This window comes from Zychaea mexicana, assembly GCF_025766255.1.
Source record: "Zychaea mexicana strain RSA 1403 chromosome Unknown BDB00scaffold_132, whole genome shotgun sequence".
Lineage (NCBI taxonomy): Eukaryota > Fungi > Mucoromycota > Mucoromycetes > Mucorales > Lichtheimiaceae > Zychaea > Zychaea mexicana.
Genome location: NW_026516795.1, coordinates 25,286 through 52,880, shown reverse-complemented (window position 1 = coordinate 52,880; position 27,595 = coordinate 25,286). Strand labels below are relative to the sequence as shown.

General features: G+C 42.9%; 6 protein-coding genes across 6 annotated transcripts; 2 read left to right on the top strand and 4 right to left on the bottom strand.

Annotated features, from left to right (window-relative positions):
* The first annotated feature begins 4,229 nt into the window (after nucleotides 1-4,229).
* BDB00DRAFT_852772 (glycosyl-transferase for dystroglycan-domain-containing protein) lies at nucleotides 4,230-6,268 on the top strand. Its single transcript, XM_053125581.1, has 3 exons — nucleotides 4,230-4,731; nucleotides 4,830-5,701; nucleotides 5,785-6,268. The coding sequence occupies exons 1-3, from the start codon at nucleotides 4,503-4,505 to the stop codon at nucleotides 5,953-5,955; spliced, it is 1,272 nt and encodes a 423-aa protein (XP_052973920.1). The 5' UTR covers nucleotides 4,230-4,502; the 3' UTR covers nucleotides 5,956-6,268.
* Nucleotides 6,258-7,745, bottom strand: BDB00DRAFT_852771 (uncharacterized protein). Its single transcript, XM_053125580.1, has 6 exons — nucleotides 7,440-7,745; nucleotides 7,304-7,345; nucleotides 7,166-7,213; nucleotides 6,883-7,085; nucleotides 6,628-6,785; nucleotides 6,258-6,567 (listed from the first exon to the last, which is right to left on the bottom strand). Exons 1-6 carry the CDS (start codon nucleotides 7,614-7,616, stop codon nucleotides 6,524-6,526), a joined length of 672 nt encoding a protein of 223 aa, XP_052973919.1. The 5' UTR covers nucleotides 7,617-7,745; the 3' UTR covers nucleotides 6,258-6,523.
* Nucleotides 7,746-8,339: 594 nt separating this feature from the next.
* Nucleotides 8,340-13,935, top strand: BDB00DRAFT_774086 (multi drug resistance-associated protein MRP; the record flags this gene model as incomplete). Its single annotated transcript, XM_053120131.1, has 18 exons — nucleotides 8,340-8,480; nucleotides 8,577-8,831; nucleotides 8,911-9,014; nucleotides 9,080-9,160; nucleotides 9,248-9,305; nucleotides 9,413-9,512; nucleotides 9,592-9,755; nucleotides 9,824-9,887; nucleotides 9,962-10,146; nucleotides 10,212-10,277; nucleotides 10,360-12,187; nucleotides 12,253-12,668; nucleotides 12,746-12,778; nucleotides 12,847-13,142; nucleotides 13,209-13,272; nucleotides 13,354-13,497; nucleotides 13,566-13,634; nucleotides 13,711-13,935. 18 exons carry the CDS (start codon nucleotides 8,340-8,342, stop codon nucleotides 13,933-13,935), a joined length of 4,293 nt encoding a protein of 1,430 aa, XP_052973918.1.
* A 7,430-nt stretch (nucleotides 13,936-21,365) lies between these two features.
* BDB00DRAFT_852760 (uncharacterized protein) lies at nucleotides 21,366-22,289 on the bottom strand. The gene is made up of 2 exons (XM_053125579.1): nucleotides 22,144-22,289; nucleotides 21,366-22,054 (listed from the first exon to the last, which is right to left on the bottom strand). The coding sequence occupies exon 2, from the start codon at nucleotides 22,038-22,040 to the stop codon at nucleotides 21,585-21,587; it is 456 nt and encodes a 151-aa protein (XP_052973917.1). The 5' UTR covers nucleotides 22,041-22,054; nucleotides 22,144-22,289; the 3' UTR covers nucleotides 21,366-21,584.
* A 422-nt stretch (nucleotides 22,290-22,711) lies between these two features.
* Nucleotides 22,712-24,648, bottom strand: BDB00DRAFT_852758 (serine hydroxymethyltransferase). The gene is made up of 2 exons (XM_053125578.1): nucleotides 24,421-24,648; nucleotides 22,712-24,298 (listed from the first exon to the last, which is right to left on the bottom strand). The coding sequence occupies exons 1-2, from the start codon at nucleotides 24,553-24,555 to the stop codon at nucleotides 23,030-23,032; spliced, it is 1,404 nt and encodes a 467-aa protein (XP_052973916.1). The 5' UTR covers nucleotides 24,556-24,648; the 3' UTR covers nucleotides 22,712-23,029.
* A 929-nt stretch (nucleotides 24,649-25,577) lies between these two features.
* BDB00DRAFT_878318 (nitrilase II) lies at nucleotides 25,578-26,605 on the bottom strand (the record flags this gene model as incomplete). Its single annotated transcript, XM_053127717.1, has 2 exons — nucleotides 25,578-25,671; nucleotides 25,749-26,605. The coding sequence occupies 2 exons, from the start codon at nucleotides 26,603-26,605 to the stop codon at nucleotides 25,578-25,580; spliced, it is 951 nt and encodes a 316-aa protein (XP_052973915.1).
* Nucleotides 26,606-27,595: the final 990 nt, after the last annotated feature.

Genomic DNA, 27,595 nt, shown 5'->3' with positions numbered 1-27,595 from the left:
TCGCCCGTGTATGTAGCTGCTTCGTTTCAGCTTTTCCATTACAAAATGTTCTGGGCCTGCTTTGACGACAAGCGGTCATCTCGGTGTATGTCCCGATCTAGACCAAAAACAACATAGCGGATAATGTACTCCGTTGCACAACCACGGTCGTTGTTGCTGCTGTGCACCTCGGTCGTGGTGCCAGGAACGGAGAAAGAGTTTTTTTTTGGCTTGTATGTGTATGTATGCTTTACTACTAGGCTTTCCATCACGTGTCCAAGTGAATATTATCATTATTAGTTACGCAATACTGGTGACAAAGACGTTTGATGTCCATATCATAACAAGTTTATTATGATCACTAGCAAAACAAATAACATGTACATGCCTCATAACTTGGCATCACAACACTATTTACCATGCTGCTTTTTCTTGCCGTCACTCTTTACTGTCCATATATATGGCAACTGAAGCTGCCCGATATAACGTAAGCACCTACTACTAAGTATGTTGTCAGTATCTGCTTACACCGTGAATATTATTAGATAATTATGTGCCATAATCGAGTTTTGCTTACGAATATTGTTGTGCTTCTCAGATTGCTTTGGCCGCGCGTGGTCAAGCGATAGCCGACCTTCGAATTAGGGAAATAGACAGTAATATAATTTACTGATTATCAACAGTAAGAAAATGAGAAGTTGGAAAATTTGATCCGCTTTGATAATCTTGTGCCTGAACTTGCGGCCGGCAGTCTTCAAAGTTATTGTTGGTGCAGCGCTCGTTGTTTGCTGAATATATGTAATAGCTTGATAGTTACATCGAATATCAATGACTGTGACAAATGACGAGTACTCTATATAGGATTGCTACTGTGCTGTGTTGCCGAGCAAACACAGCACAGTATTTCCAAGGAGGCGCATAATTTTATGTAAGCACTTCGCAGCTGCTCCGCCTGCTTTTCGTCGAGTTTGTGAGCCAATGAAAGGTAATATCTAACCACAATACAATAATACACACATTAATATTATTAAATACACAGAGAAAACAATAAACAAAATTAACACAAATTGACCCCTTCCCGCGACGTCGTACCCTCCTGTTCGCTGGACGCTATTCATGTTCTTGATGCCACTGACGTAAAGTCTTAAGAAGTTGATCATCTAATAAGCCCACATACCCATTACGAGGGTACGGTAAGAGAAACATCGAATACACCATTATTGATATAAATGATATAACCACATCAAATCTCCTTCTTTTTTCCCTCTCGATCTCTCGTCATTCTAGCCGCTCGTGCCCTTCATCCTCACCATTGTTGTCGTCTTCACGCTGACACCTAGCAGGCGATCGTCATTGCTGCCGCTGCCTTCCTGCACCTTGACCTTGAGCTTGTCTTGTACGTGCAGGTTATTGCTGAGCTACTTGATGCGCTTGTTCTCTCTCCGCCTGCTTCTGTCCACGTTCTTGCAGTAATCTAATACGTTCATTTCTACGCAGCATTATTGAAAAGAAAAGACCAAGGTGTGATAATTGAGTAAATATTGTTGTGCTAAGGAAAGTGTATAGTAAAAAAAGAAGGTAAAGGTAGAAGTTGTTAGACAAAATTGTATGGGTGGTGGATGCGTGAACAGTGAGGCTAGCCATGGCGTTCATTTATATCAACGGAGGAAGACAACAATACCATTTGCATAATGAGTATAGGTGTTGCTAATAGCTGTGTATTAAAGCAGTAATAATAAGCCCTCCTCTTTGTAACCCATTGTTCGAATTTGTTGGAGAAGTTGCAGGGAGTTAATGAGAGAGTTTGATATACGCAGGCTGTGTTGTTTTGATATGAAAACACACTATGATACTTTATCAAAACCGGGATCTGACCTTTATACATACGAAAGCGTACTATAGATGAATGCTTTAACATAGTAAAGCTACAACGCTGCAACATAGTGAGAGTTGCTGGTGACTTTCTGCTTTTGATTTATCATAGAAAATGTGAATTGCTATATACACTTGCTGCAAACTTACAGTTCATTTAGAAGCGACCCATTTTTCGTTTCCATCGTCGTCGAGTGCAGAGTATATAGTCAATTGCAGCGTACGTAGTTTCTATCATCTAAAATTTAACCGCACATATGCATCAATGAGTCAATGAGAATATAAAGTCCCTCAAAAACAAAGGTCTGAAAAGTATATATGAATGGCGCTACCATAAGTAGCAGCTATCGTGTATATATTGACTCAGAAGCCATAGTTTTAACCACGTATATTTTAAAGCTTGTGCAGTATTTCCTCGTTTAATTTCAACCTCAAAGGGGGTCTATAAAGTGTTGAAACTACTGAGGGTTGACACCAAACGAGCGTGATTCAAGCAGTGTTCTATGCTTAAAAGAAGTATAGAAAAAAGTTGAAAGAAGTGAGCGTTTATCTTATCGAGAGTGAGATTAAACGGGGAACCACTGTATGTAGATCTTGGCAATGTATGTATGTGCGCTGGAAAAACAGAAGAATGAGCATGAAATTTCCGCATAATATCATAATTACTGAGGACTTTTGTCGATCGAATTCTCAAGCTCACTTTATCCAATAATTAGAAGGATTAGGTTTTGTACATACACTGATAATTGTTAAACTGTCAAGAGGTTGCATAACCATGTCCACAAACAGCCTGTTATCATATACAGACAATAAGAGAGTTCTATATGCATTTTTTGAAAGCTCTGAAACTAGGTATACGTCTTGTCATTTTAATTCCGGTTGTTTGTAGCGTATTTATACTCTCGGAATCAGACGGAGAGAAACCATATTTTTACTCTCGCTTTTATCACCCCTCAATGAACGTTCTTTCAAAGTTTTTTTGCAAAGCCTTGTTACACTGTACATAACAATTGATACCGCTATTCTTGGGATCATCTTAAATATGATGCCCAAAATGCTTGGGGTATGCTGCGGTAAAAGACAGAATATCATATATCACTCCAGCCTCATAACTTTTAACATTCGGTTCAGACCAATCTGTCTATCGTAAATGGATATACTATAATATCAAGGTACCAGAAAATACTCGTTCGAAATGGCCAAAGCGTGGAACAGGTTGCACAAAGGTGGTAATAAGGCATTAGGAGTAAAGTTATTAGTGAGGTTAGGATAAGGTTTGAAACATAATTTTAAGGCATACTATGCGAAGAAAAACCTGTATTGCTCTCACTATTGCTTATAAATTTTGATGCTGTAATTTAGAGTAATGATGAGTATCAAAGACAACAAGGAAAGTTCAGTATATAACGGAAACGGCATAAACCTTCAAATCACTGTGTGAAGCTCATCAGAACCTAGTGGAAACACTCAGAATTTATACGTAGTCTCTCCTTTACTGAAACTAAAATGAAATGAACAACATAGGGTCCACTTTTAATTAGTTTGCGTCAGAGTGTTGTGAAAATTAAACGATTATCAGGTGCATGGATTTGTCGGTGATGCTTTCTCCACATGGAATTCGTAGGAATTCATTGCTTCTTGAGACACGCAACAAAACCTCAGTCGGTGTAACATGACATCCGCATTTCTACACATGTATGATACTCTTTTTTGTCTTTACTCGATTTATTCTTGTTACGATAGCTTGACCATTATTTCTCCAGCAATGAAGGCCACAGTTGAAAAAAATAAAAAAATATGTGCTGTTTCGTCTTTGCCAATAGTCAGCGTTAGATTTGTATAAGCAAAATTTGTGAGGAAAAGATTCGCATAATGATTTTCTTGACACTCGTGTGTTGTTATCGTTCTAATACTTTATCCTACTGAATATTTGTACCTTTGAATTAATTGAAATTCATCTCGTTATTATTTACAGCATATTAATGATATAATATGCTTGTGTTTATCTTATTCGAAACAATGACCATGGTCATATTCCATAAACCTGATCTACTTATTACAGGCAACCGGAGTGTCGGAGCTTTAGATTTTCGAAACTATAATTATCTAATCATCAAATTGTCAGAAGCCTTGGTAGCTGTATGAGCTAGGCTAGCAGTTTCTGTTGATCTAGTGGTGCACTATAGTCCTTCAATTCATTGTAGATGATTTTTAACAATATAAACGAGCAAAATATGTTGCATGGCTACGAAAAAAGCTTATTTAACGTTTAATAAAGACACGTTTATTGTCGACTATATTGGAGTGCAGTTACATGTTGTACAAAAATGTGTCTCGACTTTGTTGAGTGTAAAATCCGCAACTTATTCGAGGACGGGATCGTCTCTTCCGCTGAGAGCCGTAAGCCGACACAGTTGTCCCTTCTTACTTCCTCAACCTGAAGCGGGCTTCGTCACTCAACACTTACACATTAACATCATTCTCCTCTTTCTTCGATTTCGTTTATAATCTTTGACATCCTCTCCTACAAATTCGGTTACCCCGTCTCATCGACCTGACGACCCTTCTCCTCTCCTCTATATAATACCGTTACTCTACAGTCCTTCTTCGTCTCTACTACTTTCCTTTCGTTTCTCTAAATTTAAAACTTGATGCGCGAAAATTTAACCCCATCTAAAGTACTAAAGTACTTTGCAATCTTATATGTCGTTGGCTCTCTGTTTTATGCAACGGGTCATCTTCTGGGTCTCGGAAAATCATCTGCAACCAATCACGCATCTATAGCCCCTCGGTCTGCTGCCGACGAAAAAACATTAAGTGTATCCGAGTTACAAGATCGGTACCATGGAAGCCAGCAAGTGACCTGGGGAACTTCACAAGGTACAAACCGTTTTTTGCATTTATGCGAGAAAATGAAAGTAAGATAAATAACAGTAAACTCATTTTATCTTTACCTTACAAATTACTATTTAATGAAGAAGCCACTGGTGAAGATCTGGCGCTCAGTAAGGTCTTTTCTGATGCCATGGGACCTTCCAAAGTGATTCCGTATTATTTCAAGGCCGAAGAATCTGCTGACATGGAAGAAGTAACCATTGCAACGCTCGTAACATACAACCGCTTCAAGGTCTTGAGCCGACTCGCCACACGCTACAAAGGGCCTATCTCTGTTGCTCTTCACGTCAACGACGATTCCTCAAAGCAAGTACTTTTGACAGATCTGCACAAGCTCTTTGACGAAAATCCAGATATGCGCCGATACGTCGATTTGCATCTTGTGGTGGACAAGTTTGATCGTCAATTCAACATGTGGCGTAACGTAGCCAAGTTCTTTGCACGCACCGATTACATCATGATGTTGGACGTCGATTTCTATTTGTGCACTGATTTCCGCACCTCGCTCAAGGCAAACCCACAGTTAATGGATATTTTGCGAAGTGGCACTGGTGCCATTGTGGTTCCTGCTTTCGAGTATATCCGTGATGAGGATGGCGAGGACTGGCGCGATTTCCCAAAGAACAAGGAGCAGCTTATGATCGACGTGCAGTCCGATAAATTAGATATGTTCCATAGAGATTGGAAGCGAGGCCATGGATCGACAAACTATACCCGCTGGTACGGTTCGACAGAGCCATACATGGTTGTGGACTACAACTATTCGTACGAGCCCTATGTCATTTTCAAGAAGGAAGGATCGCCCTGGTGTGAGGAACGATTTATTGGATATGGTGCGAACAAAGCTGCTTGTCTTTACGAAATCTATCTGTCAGGCATCGACTATTGGGTTCTTCCCGACGACTTTTTGATCCATCAAACTCACCATTACCCGATTGAAGCACGTGCCAAAGAGGTAAACAAACTTATTACCAGTGTTATCTTTTTCCGGTATATGCGCTGCTTTACTAATTGCACGGATATTTTTGTGGAAAATAGCGGACATACAACAAGAAACTTTACAGCTACTTCCGAGAAGAAGTATGTCTTCGGTATTCACGTACTATGATCGCTGCAGGCTTGTGGGACACGTCGCGGGCAGATAATGTCAAACGAGAATGTGCAAAGATCAAAGGATTTAATGATATCATTGGCAGAATGCATGGATAAGAGGGAAAAACATCCTTCTGTGTATATTTATTGTTTGACCCTTTTGGCAATTACTCTCACCCCTTTCACCCCCCAAAAAATAACCTCTTGTCTCGATAGATCGACCTTCCCTTATCCAACCCATGTATTCGACTCCACTTTTTTTTCCCTTCCTTTGCACGCAAACACGCACTATCTCTTCTTTCTTTCCGCATAAAAAACACATTTTCTTCTCTTACTTGTTACAACAACTAGTATTTACTAAATCCATAGTCATTGAATAAAAAGAAAAAAAAAGGAACGATCAGGCCATTGTCATTGTGCTGAATTCAACAGTGCCATCCTCGCATAGCATCTGTCTCTTGAGGTTTTTGACTACGTACAGACTGGAAACTGTTGCTGATTTACGCTTTTATTATTTGGCGATAAGGCATCACTTGGATACTTGAAAGGAGTATTGCAAGCTCATAAGATAAGAAAGACAGTGAAGTTTCATCTATTTAGAGTAGGGGACAGGGATGGAATATGTTGTGGATGAGAGGCTTTTAAATGACGAATATAGAAAATTAAAGGTAGGCTGCTAACTTCCTTAAGCAGTCCGCAGACGATTCTCGACCTCATCGCGGCGTTGATCTACATATAGCATATTAGCAACTAGTCTATCAACAGTTCTTAGTGTCTTTTCATCATTACCTTTCAGACTTCGAGCATCCTCTGAAGTAGCGTTGTACGACATAATATTTGCTTGGTTGAAGGGGTTCTCTGGAGACTTCTTGAATTCCTTAAAGATTATTTCCTTCAACTGGCTCAATCGCAAGCCAGGGTTTTCCTTTTTGAAACGAGGAAGTTCTCTAATATACTAGTCGTGTAAGCCACCATACAGTACAGAGCTCGCTGTTGTCATGCCCCACTATTCTTTGTGTCCACTCGTCATCCAACATTACTCACCTTTCTTCATACGCAGCTAACGCAGCCTTGAATCGGCGCTCAGGATGGCGCTCGATATCCTTGTTCGAAACTGGACCCTTCTTATCATCACTGAGAGTTAACAGATCAAGGGCATCATCAATATTGCTAGCAGAGAACTCGGGGATCGTGCGTCGGGCATGTCCAGCTGCGTCAACCTTGGCAGCCTTCTTTGCAGCCGCTTTCTATAACCATTATAAGGGATAAGTACTCTAGGATTCATATTTCTTAGGGCAGAAATCCTGATTTGTAATTTCAAACTTACATCAGCACCCTTGGGCTTGATCTTGGCTGTTTCCTTCTCTTCCTCAGCCTATAATGGTGGTCAACCACAGTCAATAAACCTGTAAAAAAAACAACCCTGGCAAATTAACCACTACGCTAAGCGAAGCGACATATATACCTTAATTCTAGCCAATTCAGCCTTCTTGGCTGCTTGTGCAGCCTATAATGGCATGATGTTTGGAATGATTAGTAATCCTTGTTATTGCAATCAATGGCTTAATGTTGATTGTTTGCTGCGGTTGGTTCTTGTATACCTTTTTCTCAGCCTCGGCATCCTTCTTGCCTTTGCCTTTAGCACCCTGGGACCACTTGTCGGCTTCTTGAGCTTCGGCAGCAACAGCCTTAGACTTGTCCTTTTCAGCCTTAGCAGCAGCCTTCTTTGCATTTGCGGCTTCAGCCTTGCTGTTTCCACCAGCACCTTTCTTGCCCATCGTTATCTTTAGTAGAAGTGAAAAAAAAAATACAAAAAAGTAAAAACGCGTAGACCGCCACTACCAGTGAAGTCCACCCGAGACCGGATCGGAGTATCTTTGGCCGAAACTGCCTGTTAGTTAAAAAGACGCTTTTTTTTCCACTTCTCTCCGGTTTTTTTATCACTTCCTATTTCCTATTGCCCTTTCAACCTAACGGAATGGCAACGCACGAATCGGGACAGTGGGTCCTGTCAATGCCGCTGGACAATTCCGAAGGCCAACCCCCATGGGCTGGAATGTGTCAGGATATTGAAGGCTGGGTAAGACAAAAGGCCTTTTGTGTTTTCTTGCACGTAAAAGTAGGAGCGGTTGCGAGAACAACAAAACGAACAGAAGAGCCTGCAGAGCTGACATGATATATAAACTATAACTAGGGACCGTTCTCGGATCTGCGTATTCCAGACTTCACCCCATGCTTCGAAGACACGTATGTAATTTGTATGATAAAAATGGCTGTACGCTGCAACAGAAAATGATTGTAATTCCTGTTGTTGTTTTTCTACTAGAATCGTGATGATGGCCCCCTCTGTATTTCTTATCATTGCAGGTGCTGCACGACTTTGGATTCTATCCAAACGCGAATCGTTTCCATCGGATATGACACGCAATTGGCTATACTTTGTTAAGATGGTATGCTTCTGCTACTTTATACATAAAGCTGAGAGATACATACGGACTCACATGAATACTATCTTTAAAAAGACTACGCTACTCTTGCTGCTGCTGACGAACATCGCTAGCGTTGTCCTTCGCTCTGTAAACGTACCAGACTGGATCGAAAATGCACAAATACTGGCACAAGGTTTCAACGTGGCTGTATTGGTAAGCAAAAGATTTCCATCTCGCGCGGTACTGCGGAGGGTCAAACATTGCGACGGTCGGGCTAACTCCGCCACAAACAATAATCGATCAAAATAGGTATTTGCCTTTGGCTTGCATCATCTGGAGTATACACGCAACAAGGTTGCATCTGCCGTCTTGCTGTTTTACTGGCTGTTCGTCCTGGTCGCCAATGGCATCAAACTGAGAACTTTGTACACTCTTGATGAACCATCGCAAGATCCAGCCCAATTTGGCTTATTTGTCGTTAGCACTGCTCTTGGTTTGCTCGTCTTTATTCTCGAGCTTACTCCCAGACCCAAGAGCCAGTATGTTATGCTCGAAGATGATGAAGTGAGTTGATCGGAACGACAAGGAAGCCGCGGAAAGGGAAGGAGAAAAAGAGCATATTACTAATCAGCACTAGAATGAGTGTCCCGAGACAAGCACCAACATCTTTGGCCGACTCACATTCACGTGGATGACACCGCTTATGCGACTTGGCTACCGCGAGCCTCTAATAATGGATGACTTATGGTATGTTAACTAGCATATTATAAGGAATTTCCCGCTCTCTCTCTAAACTATTTTCAATTCTACAGGAATCTTAAAGATGATGATCAATCGGCTTTAGTCGGCGAACTTTTCCAAAAGCATTGGAGCCAAGAGTTGGAAAAAGAGCAGTAAGGCCTAGAATAAATATGTTGCCCTCAATATGCATCACCAACATTGTTTATCTCACACACAACTATCTTTGGTTGCATCTACAGCCCTTCATTGGTTCGTGCATTGATTCGCACGGTTGGTGGCCCTTACATCTTCGCTGCGGTATGGGCTCCTTTATCTAACACTTGACAAAAAAGAAGAAGAGAAAGCCATAAGTTACTCACTCGCCATGCCTATAGCTTTTCAAAGGTCTTCAAGATATCTTGCAGTTTACGCAGCCAATACTGTTACGAGAATTGATGGGTTGGGTTTCTAGTTACTCGTCAGGTGACCCGTCGGTACCTGCTTACCGGGGTGTTTTCATTGCAGGTAAGCAGAATGTCGCACAGAACAACGAATTCAGCCTTACCATTCACGAATGACTGACTAAATCAACAATGGTTATTAGTCGGAATGTTCTTGACCGCAGTTTGTCAAACCATGTTCCTTCATCAATACTTCCACCGTTGCTTCATGACGGGTATGCGTCTGCGTGCTGCCTTGGTGACTGCAATTTATCGCAAGACTTTGGTGTTGAGCAGCGGCAGCAGGCAAAAGTCGACTACTGGCGAGGTAAAATTAAAACGAGATGAATAAGTTGTTGTCTTGATATCGGTGTGCTGAAACAAAATCCTGCCTAGATTGTCAACCACATGAGCGTCGATGCACAAAGACTGATGGACCTCTGCACTTATTTCCATATTGGTAAGTGACCTTCCACGATATATCGCTGCCTCTCTGTCATGATATGGCTCTGTTGTAACTTTATCCATGCATAGTATGGAGTGGACCATTCCAGATCATCATTGCACTTACTTTACTCTGGAGAACCATGGGTCCTAGCATTTGGGCTGGCGTCGGCATCATGATCTTGGCCGTGCCACTTAACACTTTCCTTGCTCGAAGAATGCGAAGCCTCCAAAAGATCCAGATGGGCAACAAGGACGCAAGAGTTAAACTCATGGTAAGGGCGCATAATCACCGCAACCCTAGGGAAAAAACGGATTCTAACCAGTGCAAATGTTACAGAATGAGATCTTGAACGGTATCAAGGTTATCAAACTTTATGCATGGGAAACTCCGTTTCTGGAAAAGGTAAAATTACGATTAAAAGCATGCGTGTGATGAAAGTGGTATAATTTGTCTATCTCAAAACTAATCGCCACTGTGGACCTAGGTTGGCTATATCCGTAATGATTTGGAGTTGGCAACGCTCAAAAAGATCGGTGTTTTCACGGCAGTTCAAAACTTTACGTGGTCGTCAATCCCTTTCTTTGTCTCGTTGAGCACTTTTGCTGTCTTTATTGCTACCTCTGGTGTTGCTCTGACCAGCCAGATTGCCTTTGTCGCTATCTCGTTATTCAACCTACTTCAATTCCCCTTGTCCGTGTTTCCAAACGTCATCACCTCCGTAATTGAAGCCTCCGTTTCGCTCTACCGTATCGAAAGCTACCTTTCTTCCGAGGAATTGGACCCCACTGCCGTGATCCATGAGGATTACCGTGCCACCCCTGGATGGACACCCGATGTTCCTCTTGTCGAGATCGAAAATGGCTCGTTCAAGTGGTCTGAGGAAGACTCGGACTTGGTCCTTAAGGATATCACTATGGGTGTCAAGAAGGGCGAGGTTACTGCTGTGGTTGGTCGTGTCGGCTCCGGCAAGTCTTCGATGATTAGCTCGCTTTTGGGCGATATGGTCAAGAAAAATGGAAAGGTCACACTTCGTGGTTCCATTGCCTATGTGCCTCAGCAGCCTTGGGTCATGAACGCCACGCTTAGAGACAACATTGTGTTCGGCCATCGTTGGGATCCCGTGTTCTATGAACGTGTTTTGGAAGCCTGTTCGCTTAAGAGTGACATCCGAATCTTGTCTGCTGGTGACCAAACTGAAATTGGTGAACGTGGTATCAACTTGTCTGGTGGCCAGAAGGCCCGTGTCTCGCTTGCCCGTGCCATTTATGCTCGTGCCGATATCTATTTGCTTGACGATCCGCTCAGTGCGGTCGATGCCCATGTCGGTCGTCATATTTTTGATCATGTGATTGGACCCGAAGGCATCCTCAAGAACAAGGCTCGTGTTTTGGTCACCCACGGTATTGCGTTCCTTCACAGAGTTAACAACGTGGTCATGTTGCGCGATGGTGGAGTTATTCTCAACGGCACTTTCGACAAATTAATGAGTCAAAGATCCGAGCTTTATGCGCTGATGACTGACTATGGTAACCAACGTAACAGTGGCAATAATAGCGACGACGATGATACGGATGATACACTTGACGTACCTCACGACGATTCTCAGCCTACGGATCCTGGACGCTGTGAAGAGGAGTCAGTCTTGAACCGCGAACAGGAATACACACGTCGTGAACGTCTGAACAGCTCAAGCAGCGGCTCAAGTAGCATGACTTTAAGACGCGCGTCGCTGGCTTCGATCGGCAAGCATGCTAAGAAGGCTCAAAACAAAGATCGTCTGATGACCGTTGAAGAAACAGCAAAGGGTAGTGTCGATATATCGGTTCACAAGGAATACGCTAAATCCTGTTCCTTGGTTGGTGTCTGCATGGTTCTCGGTTTCCAAATCCTCGCACAGCTTGCCGGTGTTGGCGCCAACGTTTGGCTCAAAGAATGGACGAGCGAAGACAAGCAGGGCAGTGGTGCCCACTCTAGCGTCTGGGTCAACCTTGCCATCTACGCTGCCATCGGCTGGTCTGGCACGATATTCACTGTTTCTCAGACCTTGTCATTGTGGATCCTTTGCGCTATCCGTTCAGCTCGCGTCCTCCACAGTAATATGCTTGAATCTGTCATTCGGTCGCCCATGTCATTTTTTGATACCACACCGCTAGGTCGTATTTTGAACAGATTCAGCAAAGATCAACACACTGTCGATGAAGTACTCCCGCGTTCGTTCCAAGGCTACTTCAGAGTCCTTTTCTCCGTCATCGCCACCGTTCTGGTTATCGCAGTCTCGACTCCATTCTTTTTGATTTTGATCATCCCACTTGGTATGAAAGGAGGAGGCGATGGATGTTTACATGTATGATTCATTACTAACTGCATACACAAATAGGCTTTATTTATATGTACATCCAACGCTATTACCTTGCTACTTCGCGTGAGCTCAAGCGTTTGGACTCGGTTGGCAAGAGTCCCATTTACTCCCACTTCCAGGAAACCATTGCCGGTGTATCAACTATCCGTGCCTATAATCAGCAACGCCGATTCACATTTGAAAACGAAACTCGCTTGGACGATAACCAGCGCGCATACTTCCCATCCATCTCTTGCAACCGCTGGCTTGCTGTCCGTCTAGAATTCTTGGGCTCGATCATCATCTTTGGTGCTGCCATTTTCGCTGTCATTGGTGTTGTATATGGCACTGGCACCTCAATCATCGATGCTGGTGTTGTTGGTCTGAGTGTCTCATATGCTTTGAGTGTGACTCAATCACTCAATTGGGTCATCCGCACCTACTGTGAAATTGAGGTATATTAACGAACGGCTTATGGAAGTGTAAGAGCGAAGCAAATACTAATCTTCGTTTGTTTACTTGAATTACCTAGACGAACATTGTCTCTGTTGAGCGTGTCAAGGAGGTTTGTAAACAGTTGCTGCTAAAATATACCGTTACGCCCATTTATTCTAAAAACTCTCTTGTATATAGTACATTGATCTTCCTAGCGAAAAATATCAAGGCTCTCGCAGTGTGTCATCAGAATGGCCAGAAAAGGGCCAAATCGACTTTAAAGATTACGGTGCACGCTATCGCCCCGGTCTTGACTTGGCTCTAAAGGATCTGTCGATGAACGTTCGCCCGCAGGAAAAGATCGGTATTGTTGGACGTACGGGTGCTGGCAAGAGCTCCATGAGCTTAAGTTTGTTCCGCATCATTGAAGCTGCCAAAGGAAATATTACCATTGATGGCGTTGATATCTCTTCGCTCGGTCTCTTCGATCTTCGGTAAGTGGCTATCATACGTACATTTTCTTTATGGGAATGTGATAACTTATGAGCATTGTTTATTAGATCGCGTTTGACTATCATTCCTCAAGATCCCGTTCTTTTCGCCGGTGCCGTTCACGAGAATTTGGTAAGTTAACGCAAAGAACAAACAAGAAGGTATTCGATGCATCGTGAAACTTACATTATGATATTTACGTGCCACTCTTAGGATCCATTTGGAACTGCCAGTGACGCTGATTTGTGGAATGCTTTAGAGCTTGCTCACTTGAAGGAACATGTCTCCAAAATGGAAGGCAAACTGAAGGCAGTTGTTCTTGAAGGTGGCGAGAACTTCTCTGTGGGTCAACGTCAGGTAAATGCAAGAAGAAACAATAAATTATAAACTGTCAGGCATAATGCTAATGCTCGTGGATTTGATAGCTTATTTGCTTGGCACGTGCTCTATTACGACGTACGAATATCCTTGTGCTTGACGAAGCTACTGCTGCTGTAAGTGTGATGTGACGAACTTGATTGCCGGGTTATCTTTTCCTTAATTGATTTCGTTATGATATACATGTAATAGATCGATGTCGAGACAGATGCAATCATCCAAGAAACAATCCGCAAACAGTTCGCTGATTGCACGATTCTGACAATTGCTCACAGAATCAATACAGTGATGGACTCGGATAGAATTCTTGTCTTGGACAAGGGCAACATTGCCGAATTCGATTCACCTCAGCGTCTCTTGGAGAACAAGGACTCTGTCTTCTATTCCATGGCACACGAGGCTGGTCTTGTAGATTAACTTCTTTAAATGAAGAAGCCTTCTTTTATCCCTTCCCACTCATTTTTCTTATATATTTTATGGGCTTCTTTTGCTCACACCCTGTGTTGTATCTAGTATCAAGTTGCTTGTGGTTTCACCGTTTGCATATTAAGTAAATATATTATTTGAATCAGTTTGATTTTGTGATTAAATTAAGCACCCTTGAAAAATGTTGAAAACTATCAGGACAAAATAATTACCCTGCTATGCTAAATACGAGTAAATGTACTGTATATCAAGCTCTTGGATCAGCAAACCGCCACAGCGTCGGTATGCGTTCCGATACAGCCGAAAGATCGAATTTGGTTTAAATGCCGATATATGCAGCTGGACTATGTGGCAGGAGCATGAGGAATGGCATTGGAAGTTGATGTCCACCAGCTCAAGATCTACTGACGGTCCTTGCCTCGCTTCTCTACAAGTCTTTCAGTGGATACCGCGTCGCAAGCGCGTTCCTACCCTCCTTGACCCCCATGTTAGGGACAAGTACAAACCCCCCCCCCCCCGATGGCGGCAGCGTTCGATACCAAAAGTCGCGTGGCAAGATCAATTGCATTCTAATATTCTACAAATTGCTGCTGTGTAAGTCGGTAACCGTTGCTACCTGAGAGACTACCTTAAATTCTGTCCTCCTGCATATTCTAGTAATCATCCATGGGAAGCTTTGAATACATTTGGAATCTGCAGGTCAATCAACTGATCGTAGTACTAAAAGCTGCCATTCGCACCCGGTGCACACTTAGTGATCAGTGCACGCTTTAATGTTAAGGCGATAATCTGTATATTTGACCAATAGCAGGATGGTAATTCGCTTCTTGTAGACAATTTATTATTACCATTATCTTCTCTCCAGCATAGAAGTACATGTCAGTAACTGGGAAGAGGTTTATGATAATGCCGAGCGTGTCTTTTATGTGTGTTGAATGATCGAATGATTAATAAAACGTGGTCATGTAATGTAAAAAGAATGGTATTACGTGTATGTAGTTCGCTCGCTCTCTTTTTTTCAGTATACTCTGACGTGGCCGTGCTTGGGTGTTGCTGCCGTACTGTGGGTTCAAGTGTCCGCCATATCATGTACGCGGTGAAGACTGGATTAATGCTGCTGCTGCTGGGAAAAAAGCAAGGCTGATTTTCAAGGTCTCTCGTTGTGCTTCTACTTTTACTCTGACTCAGGAAGACGTTAAAAGTGCCTAATGGATCCATGTATATTTCATTCGCCTCCCCTTTGCATTCCCTGTATCGCCTAGCAAGCCTGTCTGTTCCGTATTTATCTTCGGATGTTGCATCGCTTCATTAACCGCATATCCCTCACCCTAGGCAGCCTTCGGGCGTATCTTCTGCCTTTTATCATGTCCTCCATCCACTAGTTAAAAGTGCGTTGGTGCTCCCGTATGTATTTACTTCCTCTCTGTGTGTGGGCGCGGGTATACGTGGAAGGACTGAGTTTCCTTTTTTGTTAGCTACTTGTTTCAATATATTAGACAAGCCTTTGTCGCCTGCGCGCCTTCAGTATGGGCACCTTCGCTTAGCTTCGTGTCAAACCTACGGAGCTTCGTCGGTGGCTCGTTAATATATCACATGTTTAAGACATATCAAGCTTAGCTCAAGCATTGTATCCTATTCCCAATCGCTATGGCTTAGATATCACAATGATTGCTAATAGACATCCTCATATTTATTCTTTTCGTATTTTTCTTTACATTTACAGTATACATCCAAGTCTCTTTTATGGCTTCTTTGATTGGCAGTATACTTCTAATTGAACTCTTCTGCCAGATTTTATTAATTACAAACTATTTCCCTCAGCTAGGATACTGTCTATTGTCTCGAACAATAAAGTATATTCGCATGGCCGTAAGAGCTAAGAATTTTGAGTATAGGTTCTTGGTTGAAGTTTAGAAGCATTCTACTAAGTTAAGCTTTCTCACTGATCTCCTCAATCGCATTGACAAACTTACTTGGCTGTTCGTCATTTGTTCCAGGAGCAATTGAGGGTATACCTTGTATGTTTTCATGCGAATTGAAGCTATTCCTTTGGGTAACCATTTGCGGGAGAGCGTGAGCCCGTATCATGATGATGGCAAATTATCTTCAGCATTCATGGTATGCTTAAATGAACTCGACATATAATCCTCAGTGCTTAATATCAGTTTATCGTGTATTACATAGCTAGGAAAGACTAGTAAGAATATATCTTGTCGACAATTTTTGAAATCACAAACCAGGAAAACAAAGGACGGCAATGCCTTGCGCATCATATATTTACTGTTGTATCTCACTACACGCAATGATATTGGTTGGCTTCAAGTGTTGCCGCTGACGTACATTTGACAGGCTTGGTGATGCGGTTCAAGATCGGAAAGATCATCGAGAGGAGTATGTACTCCTCAGTACTATTCATGTTTATTCGACTTCGTTTAAGAAGCTCTTTTAACCTATCGGCCAACCTCTAGACGACAATCTTTGGCATTTGTTTGTATTCTAAACTCTTTCGTCTTTCCGTGATATCTGAGTTTACCTTCTTTATAAAAAGAAGGGCGCGTTGCTTAATAGTCTTGGCTGAGCATCTAAGTTGTACATTCGACCCTTATTAAGTTAAATCCGTTAAGCTTTTTTTCATTAACTCTCACACCCACATAATATCTCGATACGTTGGCTTTTATTTTGCGGGGGCCACTGTGTACAAGAGAAAGCTATACGTCAATAATACATTTCTTTTGGTGGCATTGTTAACAAGCGAACGAAGCGATTACACATTGCTCGAAATTTTTTTTTGGAGAAACGCCACCGTTAAGCATCTTTTGCTCTCATAGAACTAGAGAGTGGAGCTCTTGGCGCTATTTTCTTGGATGTAGTTTTCCATCTGACAGTTGACTTATTCCTCTTTTGCGCGGCCGTTCATTGCCGCCTTCCACCTTTTGCAACTTCGTTGGACGACCTCCACCTAGATTTCAGATGGGGCTTCGCTCACTTTATGCACTTCTTTACAATTTCACAGCCTACTGTAACCGAGTCCCAGAGCTGGAAGCAATTGAGGCTGACTCTAAACGTTCAAGATAATCGGTATAAACTTTCTAATCATATTTACTGGGGTGTTAAGTTATACTCTCAGCAAACCACTGCTTTCAAAACAAAGAAGTGTGTATTTAGGGTTTGGGCAACAAAGAATAAGGAGGGAAACAGTAACTGTGCCCACCAACAAGTTCTCATGAATGAAAACTGTAATTAACTTTTTGTCTCCATTGTTTGAAGGTTGGCATTGACGCTTCGACCCGCATATGGACTGCAAAGTATCATAATTTCCGCAAGTAATCGAAAGGATCGTTACTACACAGTGAAATCTATAGCTAAACGAAAAGAAAAAGATTCACAGCATTACCAACTCTCACTTGATCAAGCATCTACAAGCTTTCACTTGAAAATGTTCTTATTTGAATTCTGGTCGTTATATATACCAGCTTTGATTACCGCTACTCTATGATCCTATTCGGCTTTTGCACGGAAAAGGACTAACCATGCTGTGAAACGGTTGTGTAACGCATGTGAAGTTGTAATCCCCTCCAACAGAGGCTGTCAATTATTGACACCCTAATTAAATGTACTTCCAAGGATCACAGACGATTGGTTTATATCGCTATGTATGCTATATTTTAAGCATATCAAAGATCTCATTATCTACGCTATAGGTCAGTTGCAGATACAATGCCACGACATATCTATTGAGCATACCTTCACCCTATATTTACGCGCCGCTGGAAGTTTAAACATCTAGAAAAAAAAAGTGAGGGTGGTGTGCTATAATAAAGTTCGATGAATATACAGACCTAGGAATCCGTCATGTGAAATAACTGTTCCGCATGCTGATTCCTGTGATGTATCAATTTATTGAGTATGACGTGCTATTGCTATGACATTGATGAAAAGGAAGATGGTGAATATATGAACATAGACATGTATTTTATATTAAAAAGAAGATGAATAAAAAATTTCATTTGTGCATGAGCACCGACATTGCGGCATGAGAATCGGCATAGCGCATCCAACAGTTACATGGAAAAAATCAATTGGTGTGGAAATCAAAGATGACAAATGCTACTCTGTAATTTCTTCTAATCCTTTACGGTTGTTAGTGGGCTGGTTACCGACGAGCTAGGTGTAATAGTAGAACACCTCGTCATTGCATAGCATCTTGTTAAGACCATATCAGCCTTCATGAATCTCGTGTATAATGTAACGATATTTGCACAGTATTGTATCGGAAGAAAACGTAATCTATGATAGAACATCAATGATACCATGAAGAACTATAAGCCGGCTTTACGGAAGGAGCTCTTCCTGAGAAGAAAAGTGGCAGTTATTTTTAAATCTCCACTAACAAAACATTTTCTCTTATTTGTTTGAGAAAATGTTTGGAGGGGTGGAAAACCCTCTTTTATCCGTCAATGTACACTTGTTAACAGGACGTCTATATGCGTCGCCATATCAATCGAATGAAGATACCAGGAAACAACTGCTATGTCACCAAATTTTGTGAAGACAGTAACATCGCAAGGAACAGTACTGCTAACCACAAGATCTTACTGTACAGCGACACTATTCTGCCGTCTTCTTTTTCCAGAAACAACAAAACAAGGCACTGCGTAATATCCGTTGCCACTGATGATGTTTCTATGTGTCCACGAAAGGAAATACGCTATTACGTTTAGAAATACACCATTCACACAGTTCGGCTCGTAAACACCCGAGAGCAGCCAGTTGTACCCAAACGTTACGCTTAAGCTCTGTTGTTAGACAGTCGCCAGCAGCCTCACCATGAGCCAACACTCTGTGCACGTTGTACTTTAACGCCGTAGCCCAAGTTAGGACCTTTCAAAGTAACTGTCGCTTATTATTCCTTTGTCACAAAGGCTAGCAAATACGTGCGTCCCAGTAAACCGCCTCGTTGTTATACACACTGAACACTAGTTGCCTGAGTCTTACCAAAGGGCAGTATAGAGCACGCGGACAGGATCATTTTCTTTACGGGATATACGTTTTCGAACAACTACGAATCAGCAGCATACTGTGCTCTAGCAGCAATAGAACCGAAGCATCACTTTTCCTCATCGTCGTAATAGCAGTAGAAACTGCTGTAGCAAAGGATAGGCCGTCGAACATTATTGCTGGTTCGTTGTATTTACATCTTATAGGTTCGAGAACAACGTTTTTAACGTACTGCTATATGCTGCTGCTGTCGTAGTCTAGTTGTAGTTGCAGTTATTGCTGCTATTGTTTCTAAAGAAAGAGAAGACTTATCTGTAGCTCTTTTCAGTTGTTATATACCGTTGTCTTGTGCTACATTGTGCGAGCACTAGTAAAAAGTAAACGATGTGCTATGCTCGCGGTCGATGTAAACTATCTGGAAACGGATCTTTGTATAACTGTAGTGTGCAAGGGGCACCTCATTAGGGTATTGGAAAGACACTCGGTGAAAGGGCCGCTTACTGTGAGAATAAAGCGATAAGAAGCGCAAGACATGGGGTGCTCTTTATTTAGGTTTGTGAAATTGAAACTACAAAGAAGAAAAGAAATATTTCCAGCAGATAGATTGCTCCTTACCTAGATTGTTATTTATAAGTGTCGAATGGAGATAGTGAACGTGTATATATGTTGTCCACACGGTGTGCAAGACACTGTTGAATCCAATAGTCCACGGGAGTTTTTAAAAAATGGGAAATTCCGTTTAACGTGGTCAACTGCCTTGCTGAGAAAAGATTTTTTCCTTCTAGTTAATCGTGTGTATGGCGGGTAATGCTTGGAGAAACATTGCCGTCACCATGTGACCTGAAGAGAGAAAGAGAGAAAGAAGAATATGATATTACAGCCATCTACTATCATCAATGGCTTTCATTTCATCATGCACCAGTTTATTTAATTTGATCACTTTATTTGGTTGTTTTTTTTTATAAGAGTATCATCAGCAACAGCATCAACATCTACATGAATGACCCGGGAGAATATTCGGAGAGGAAATGATGTCGAGAAGGAGAAGGACATAAGCGCCGAACTTAATCCAGATATGGATATTCAGAACAAAAAAAGTGCATCCAGATGCACATACACACATGGATATGTTGTTGTTTATGTGTTTGTACGGGCAATCATTAGTTGGGTTGAATGATATCTTGGCCTATTACAGATAGCTTCCTAAAAGCTCTTCTCGATCGTTTTTTGGCGCCCTTGACTCTATGTCCTTACCTTTGTCAACCTATTCTATTCTAAACCGCGCACCTCTTAAGATTGTGTGTGCTTTTGAAACGTGCCTGTTGTGCGATGATGGTGATGATGACTAGTCTATAACTCAGCAGAAGTGATGGTTTCTTTTCTTTTTGGCTTTTTCGATAACGAGGTCTCACCGCCTCCTCGTACTAGTAATTAGGGAACGCCGGTCTACTCTACCAATTAGTCAATACTTTTACTTTAATATCACTGCAGTCCATCATACACATCAACTGCTAAACATGTAATTTGATCTAAAGTGAGTTGTATAAAGAAGGCGTTGAAAAATTTGTAAAATACCAGAGTCGTCCAGACCTGCCAAACAAGGTGGCTCTGTGTTCCACTACCAAACAATCATCAGAATGAATTAAGGAGATTTTGGGCTAGACCGATTCTTTTATTTTACCCAAATTACTTTTTAAAAGGATTATTTGAAGTTACCAAGCTTGAATGATTGTCCTCGTAATGTTATCGCTTGATCTAATGATGTTTCTTCTTCATGAAATACATATCACCTTATTGCTGAGCGCGGTTGTATATTTCATCTCGAGATAAAAAAAAAAAATGAAAGCGCACTGGTACGTCCGCTTTTCGGCGAATATTTTAGCTCTCCCACAGCTCCACGTACTGTGAACACATGGAATACCTATGGTAACACCTGTCACAGCTGTACTAAAAACACCACTTCGTCAAACTGGTCATTCAGGTTTATCGTTTGACCGTACAACGTACACTTCTCTCATACATCTGCTGTTGCTGTAAAGAGGGTGCTTTCTCGGACTACAGGTGACCACGGAACATAGATTAGGCGACAGTTTAAAGTGCAGAAGCAGCTACTTGACAACATCTTCTGAAGAAGTTTCGTGGTATACGATAGCGGAGGCAATATAACGTGCATGATCCAATGTCAACCAACGAGAAGAGCTTCTTAGAACGGACAGGATTGTTGATTAATTTAGGTATAGTCACTAAAACTTTAAATGTCTTTTACACGGAAACACAGTGGAGCAAAATATCTAGATCGGCAATTGAGCACGATGTTCACAGGAGCGGCTGCAGTGCACACGTAACTTTTTCTTTTGCGCCTGTCATTTTAGCTCTACACTATCATTTTTCTATTTGTACGCGCAAGTACGCGCACACACATACTTGAAGAATTTACTTGTCTTTTACTCTCTTTTTATATTTGCATAATTTGCTTAGTAGTGGGATTTGTTTTGGAAAATGAATCACAGATGGGAGATACAACAAAAATTAACATACGATACATTGGCCAGGCCGTTTTGGAAAAGCGATGCGAAAGATGGGGGTTGGGATATTGTAAATACAACAGGTGTAATGCATATGCATCACGCTTGTAACCAGCATCATATTGATGATGATGATGATGTTGGAACGCAAAATACCTGGCATATCCTTGTCTTAAATGCCACCATTAAGCGCGACATCAGTATATGAACAGGACAGCTGCCAGCACTATCCCGCCGTCGGCGTTGCTCTCTTTGATCCGTGCTCCCCTCGCTGGTATTATATTTACTGTTGGCTGGATCCAATCTTGCGTCGCCGCTATTATTACTGTCGTGGCGATTTACCCGACGAGCATCGTTGTTACTATTGCTACTGCTATTGCTGCTGCTGGTATCATCGTTGTTGTGGTTGTCGTTGCCGTGGTTACGGTTAGCATAGTTACTGTTGCTATCGTTTCCGCTGCTTTCCTGACTGGTTGGAGGTGGTGGAGGAGCCGGTGGCGCGGGAGGAGGAGAAGGACGACGTGGTGGACGAGGGTTATTTGGACGAGGGTCCTTTAATCGAGTAAACCACATTTTATAAACACGGTCTGACACGTAAAAAAAAGGAAAAAGTGATCAACAAAAAAAGATACAACGCGCGCACAGACATAGATCTACATACGATCTCGGGACTTACAAAATCCGGTAATGTGGGGCAAAGGGCAACAGACTTGCAGCGTATAGAAGGCAAGAGCGATTAGGACAAGAAAGGGAATGATTTGCAAAGAGGCAGCAGAAAAAGAAAAAGGTGTAATATATTTATTTTTTCTACCCCGTTTATCGTCGATCTACGAAACCCATCTCTTTATGTAACCAGAATTTATCCTAAACGCCAGTTAAAATGAATGATTTCGGAACGCTCACACGCTTTGGCGCTGATGATTGTGAAATGGGCTCGAGCGCTCGAGCTGTTTTAGATTGTGGGTCGATTTGGGAGGGACAAGGTTGAGTGCATATGTTGTATTGAGTATATGTTTGTGTAGATGCTGGGAAAGAGCAAAAGCATATGACAAAATAAGCACGAACCAAAGATGGTGTTACGCACGTTCGTTGCACCGATAACTTTGATGCTAAGCAAACTGGCAACTGCACTGACCAATTTGGGCGGATATCACGATTACGGACAAGGTTTCTAAAGCAGGAAATTGGCCTGGTACCTTGTGTGAGCACGAACCCTCTTTTAGTGTTACCTCGAGATTTCTGACATGTCTAGGTAGCACGGCCCCAATAATTATGGAATCATCTTTCTTTTGAATTTGTTTTATATTTGGTACGGAAAAAGGAATAAAAAGCAGGTTTATAAATTTTATACAAAAATTATGTTGAAAAACTTTATACAATGAAGCAGATGTAGCAGCGAGATGCCGTGTTGAACTTGGCTAATAAAAGGAAATGCAATGGAAAGGGGAAAGTAAGTGGAATGGACGGAATGAAAGAAAAAAATAGACAGCGGGTACAGATTTAATATTTTCAGGGGATGGATAAATGGGTTTTCATAGTGTGTCTTGTTCTTTCAGCTTTTTTTAGATGGTTACGGTGGCCTTGATGGCGGTGGCGTCGAAACCGGGCATGGGGTAGCCGCGAGCAAACTCAACAACCTCCTTCTTGAGTTGGGCAATTTCCTCGTTACCGTCACAGGCGGCAACAAAGTCCTTCATCAACTTGGAGCCGGCCTGTTCCTGGACCTTGAGGGCAATCTGGACGGTGCGGTGCAAGTAGTCACCAACCTTGACCATGTCTTCCTCCTTCATGGAACGCGAAGTGAGAGCGTTAGCACCCAAGCGGACACCACCGGGGGTAACAGCGGACTTGTCACCAGCAATGGAGTTCTTGTTGATGGTGATGTGGACCATGTCGCAGATACGCTCGACCTTGGAACCAGTCAACTTTTGGGGCTTGAGATCCCAGAGGACCAAGTGGTTGGAGGTACCACCGCTGGCAAGCTTGTAACCGTGGCCGACCAAGACTTCAGCGAGCTTGTTGGCGTTGGCAATGACCTGCTTGGCGTACTGCTGGAACTCGGGCGAACCGGCCTGCTTGAGAGCAACGGCAACAGCAGCAATGGTGTTGTTGTGGGGACCACCTTGGCACGAAGGGAAGACGGCCTGGTTGACGCGGTTCTCGAGATCATCACCCTTATCGCGACGGAAGAAGATCAAACCAGCACGGGGACCACGGAGAGTCTTGTGGGTGGTGGTGGTGACAACATCACAGAAGTCGAAGGGAGAGATGGCCTGCTTACCAGCGATCAAACCGGAAATGTGGGCCATGTCGCACATCAAGTAAGCACCGTGCTGATCAGCAATACGGCGCATAGTGTCGTATTCGAACTCACGGGGGTAGGCAGAAGCACCGCAGATGAGGAGCTTGGGGCGGAAGAGAGCAGCATTTTCCTCAAGACGCTTGTAGTCAATGTAGCCAGTGGTGGGGTCGACCTGGTAGGGCATCGACTGGAAGTAGATGGACGAGGAGGAGATCTTCTTCTTGTTAGTCTGGTAACCGTGGGTCAAATGGCCACCGGAGGGCAAGTCCAAACCCATCAAGCGGTCCTGGGGCTGGATCAAGGCAGTCAAGGCAGCAAAGTTGGCAGTGGAGCCGGAGTAGGGCTGCACGTTGACACCCCATTGCTCAGGGTTCAAGCCGAAGGCGGCCAAGGCACGCTTGCGGCAGAGAACTTCGAGCTCATCAATGAACTCGTTACCACCATAGTAACGGGCACCGGGAAGACCTTCAGAGTACTTGTTTGTAAGAGCAGTACCGTTGGCTTCAATGACGGCTTGCGAGGTGAAGTTCTATAGTTTCGACAAAAGTGTCTACTTTAGCACGAGAATAGAAGCATATATCACCCACCTAGTTCCTCCTCCATACAGCCATCCAATCGCCAATCCCCAAAAAACACATGTTTCTTCCTTACCTCAGAAGCAATGAGTTCCAAACCAGACCATTGTCTCAACTTTTCGTTTTCAACAATGTCAAAGATTTCCTTGTCCTCTTGTTCGAGGGTGGTGTTGAGGCAGGTGTTCCAAGGATCGACGGGCTTGACGGACATTGCGGTATGCAAAATGGGTTCTTAGTATGAATAAAAGAAAAGGAGACGGAGAACGACACGAAATTGATGGTCTGAACAGAAATAGTGGAGAGGACGGGTGGCTTGCAGCCCACTTTTTGTCCAATCAGTCATGATGATGCTGATTATCGGGTGCGCATAATCACCGCTTTGCATGTCCGCTGCTGATCCGCGCGAAAAAAGATCTTTCTTCATAAGAAAAAACGCATCCATTTTTTACTCTCCCCGACCAGCCAATATAGCTGTCCTTTCGCCTCGGTCTGTGTCTATACTCACGCTATGGCCAATCCGGAATATATCGTTTTCTCTTTTATACACTGCGCGCATGTGCAAACAATAGAGAAGTACAGCCTGAAAACAGCACTAATAATGCCTCGCAATCAAGCTACCTATCTCGGCGCCATGGGCTGTCTAGAAACCTTGCTTCTTTTGGTCAAAGTAATGCTAATATCTGACTCTGGGGACGAGTCATAGCTTAGCGGTGCTTTATTCGGCTGTATACATGCGCATTCCGAATGGTGCTGTATCATGTAGCCAAGACCCTTTATCGTTTCTTTTGGCAGCCAACAATTTCTATAGCAGCGAAAGGGCCGCTTTAGTGGCCCCACCTGTCAAACTTTGTTTGCTGCAGTCCATTGATGGGGCTCTCAGTTATTGTTGAGCAAATGTTTAAGTACTCACATGGTTCAATTACTAGAACGTTACACAACAGAGTTTGTCGAAATATTACGCTTTGGAAAGATTAAGTTGAGATACGATTATATCAAAAGCTTCTGTGTCGGAAGCGAAAGGCGCTTCTAGTGAATCGTTCTTGGTGGAGCATGATAAGTTATAGAAGTGGGGACACCAAACTGTTTAGTCAAAAAGAGACAACACCACTGAGAATGAATGGCACGAACCATCTCAATGAAGCAGCTGCTACGCTACTAGTAGTTAGGTAATATAAGACGTATAACTGAAACGTGTACATTTATTCGAGCAAAGTTACTCAAAAATGCCGCTCGTTAACCCTGGAAACCCTTCTCATTGACAAGCAGTTTGAAGATGTCTTGACGGTTATAGTGGCCCGTAAGACCGTTGTCCAAATCCAATTTAGCCCTGCAGGAAAATAATGAAAGGAGCAATATTAGCAAATGTGTGTGTAATTGTACTTTGTTATAAAAAAACAGACATACCGGATGATATCGTTCAGATCAATATCGGCAGTGAGCAATCCTTCCTTCTCGCGCAAAGGTCCAGCCAATACTTCACCGAGGGGCGAAACAATCATGCTACCACCGGCCATGGAGACACCTTCAGGATCGCTGTTGGCAGGCAATGAGTAACCCTCAGAATAGTCCTTGAACAGCATGAACGGATTGGCAGAGAGGACAAAGCAGCGTCCTTCCAAAGCAACGTGCGTCATGGTAGAAGCCCAAACCTCTCGAGTGTCGACGGTAGGCGCACAGTAAATTTGGACACCCTGATTGTAATAATGTTGGCGCAGCATAGGCACATAGTTTTCCCAGCAGATAGTACTCGACACACGTGCCGAAAGAGTGGGAGATCGTTTATACGTAACAACAGGAAGGGTTGAGCCGTCGCCTTGGCCCCACACAGTTCGCTCTTGAGCGGTGGGCATGATCTTGCGGTGTTTCGCCACAAGGCCCAACTCGGGATCGATGTGAAGGGCGGTACAAAAGAGTGTGCCTGTGGTAGCTTCCTTTTCAATGACTCCGATCACAATGTACAAGTTAGCCTTGTTTGCCAGCGAGCCCAAAAGGTCGGTAACAGGTCCAGGAACCTCAATTGCGTTGCTGTGGTATCGTAAGTACTCGTCTCGTCCTGCGGGCGTACGCTCACCAATATGCATACCGAAAGTAGTATACTTTGGATAGCCTCCAATAAAGGCCTCTGGGAATACCACAAGGTCGACCTGCTTCTCCGAGGCTTCGGTCACGTATTTTTCGAGCTTCTCGAGGGTCTTGGCTAAGTCATACAGCGGTGTACTAGCTTGAACAACGGCAACCTTGAGTTTCTGTTCTGCTGCCATTTCCAAAGTTTGTGTCGAAAGGGAAAAAGGTCTGGAAAAAAAAGAGTTTGGGAAAAGAGAAAGTATATAATTTACGAAAGACTTTTCAAATATGGGGATTGTCCGACCTACTTTATTGGTGTGCCTCTTTTCGCCGCCAGAATTGATCTGAAGCATAAAATCATCCGCAAAGACTTTATCATATCATGTCATTTCCCATGTCAACGAAAAAAACTCGGATCAATTAAATGTACAACCTGCTACCATCAGATCCACGAATTCTGTAGTAGACGAGTTTCAACATAGTACATAGCGTTGATACGAAAGCTTATTTTTGAGCTTTTCCGAACTCTGCAAAAGCTTACTACAGCTCCGCAAGAGATAAAAGCTCAATCACATTAAACTTTGGCTGTTATTCGTAGCCAGAGCTTGTGTATACATAGAGTACTAATATATGTCTTTGTTCGAGCGCTGAGAGTCGCATCCGCAATTTAGCGCACATAATAGTGTCATTCCCTTTTTTGACATGTTCAAAGGCTCGTGGCAAAATGAGTCACTCAACGTCAGTAATAGCAACTCATTTAGGTAGTATTTTCTCTATCTCATGCAAATATTCCTTTCCAACAAATCAAGCTTGATTACGCGGTGCAAGCAGATGCCTCATTGTAGGACGTTCTTGTACACGGTTCATGGCTGTCATCCTCGGTGTTTGATACGTTCTACCCGAATATCTCGCGAGACCGCCACTGATTTCACAAGTTTGGCCCTCCCGTTGGTTTCGCCGGATGCCGGGACTCTGGATCCACAATCTACTTCAGTACAAGCCGAAGAATAATGAGTCTTAGTCGAGGCCTTTGGCCGAAGACTTTTCATTATTATTCGAGGCGAAGTACTGATGTAGATTGTCCCGCTTACCACTTCCCAATTTTTTGTTTTTTGTGTTTGTCGCTCAGGCATACGATAGCTAGCGTAGTATGTACGCATGCCCCACTTTTATTTCTGCATTTTCGG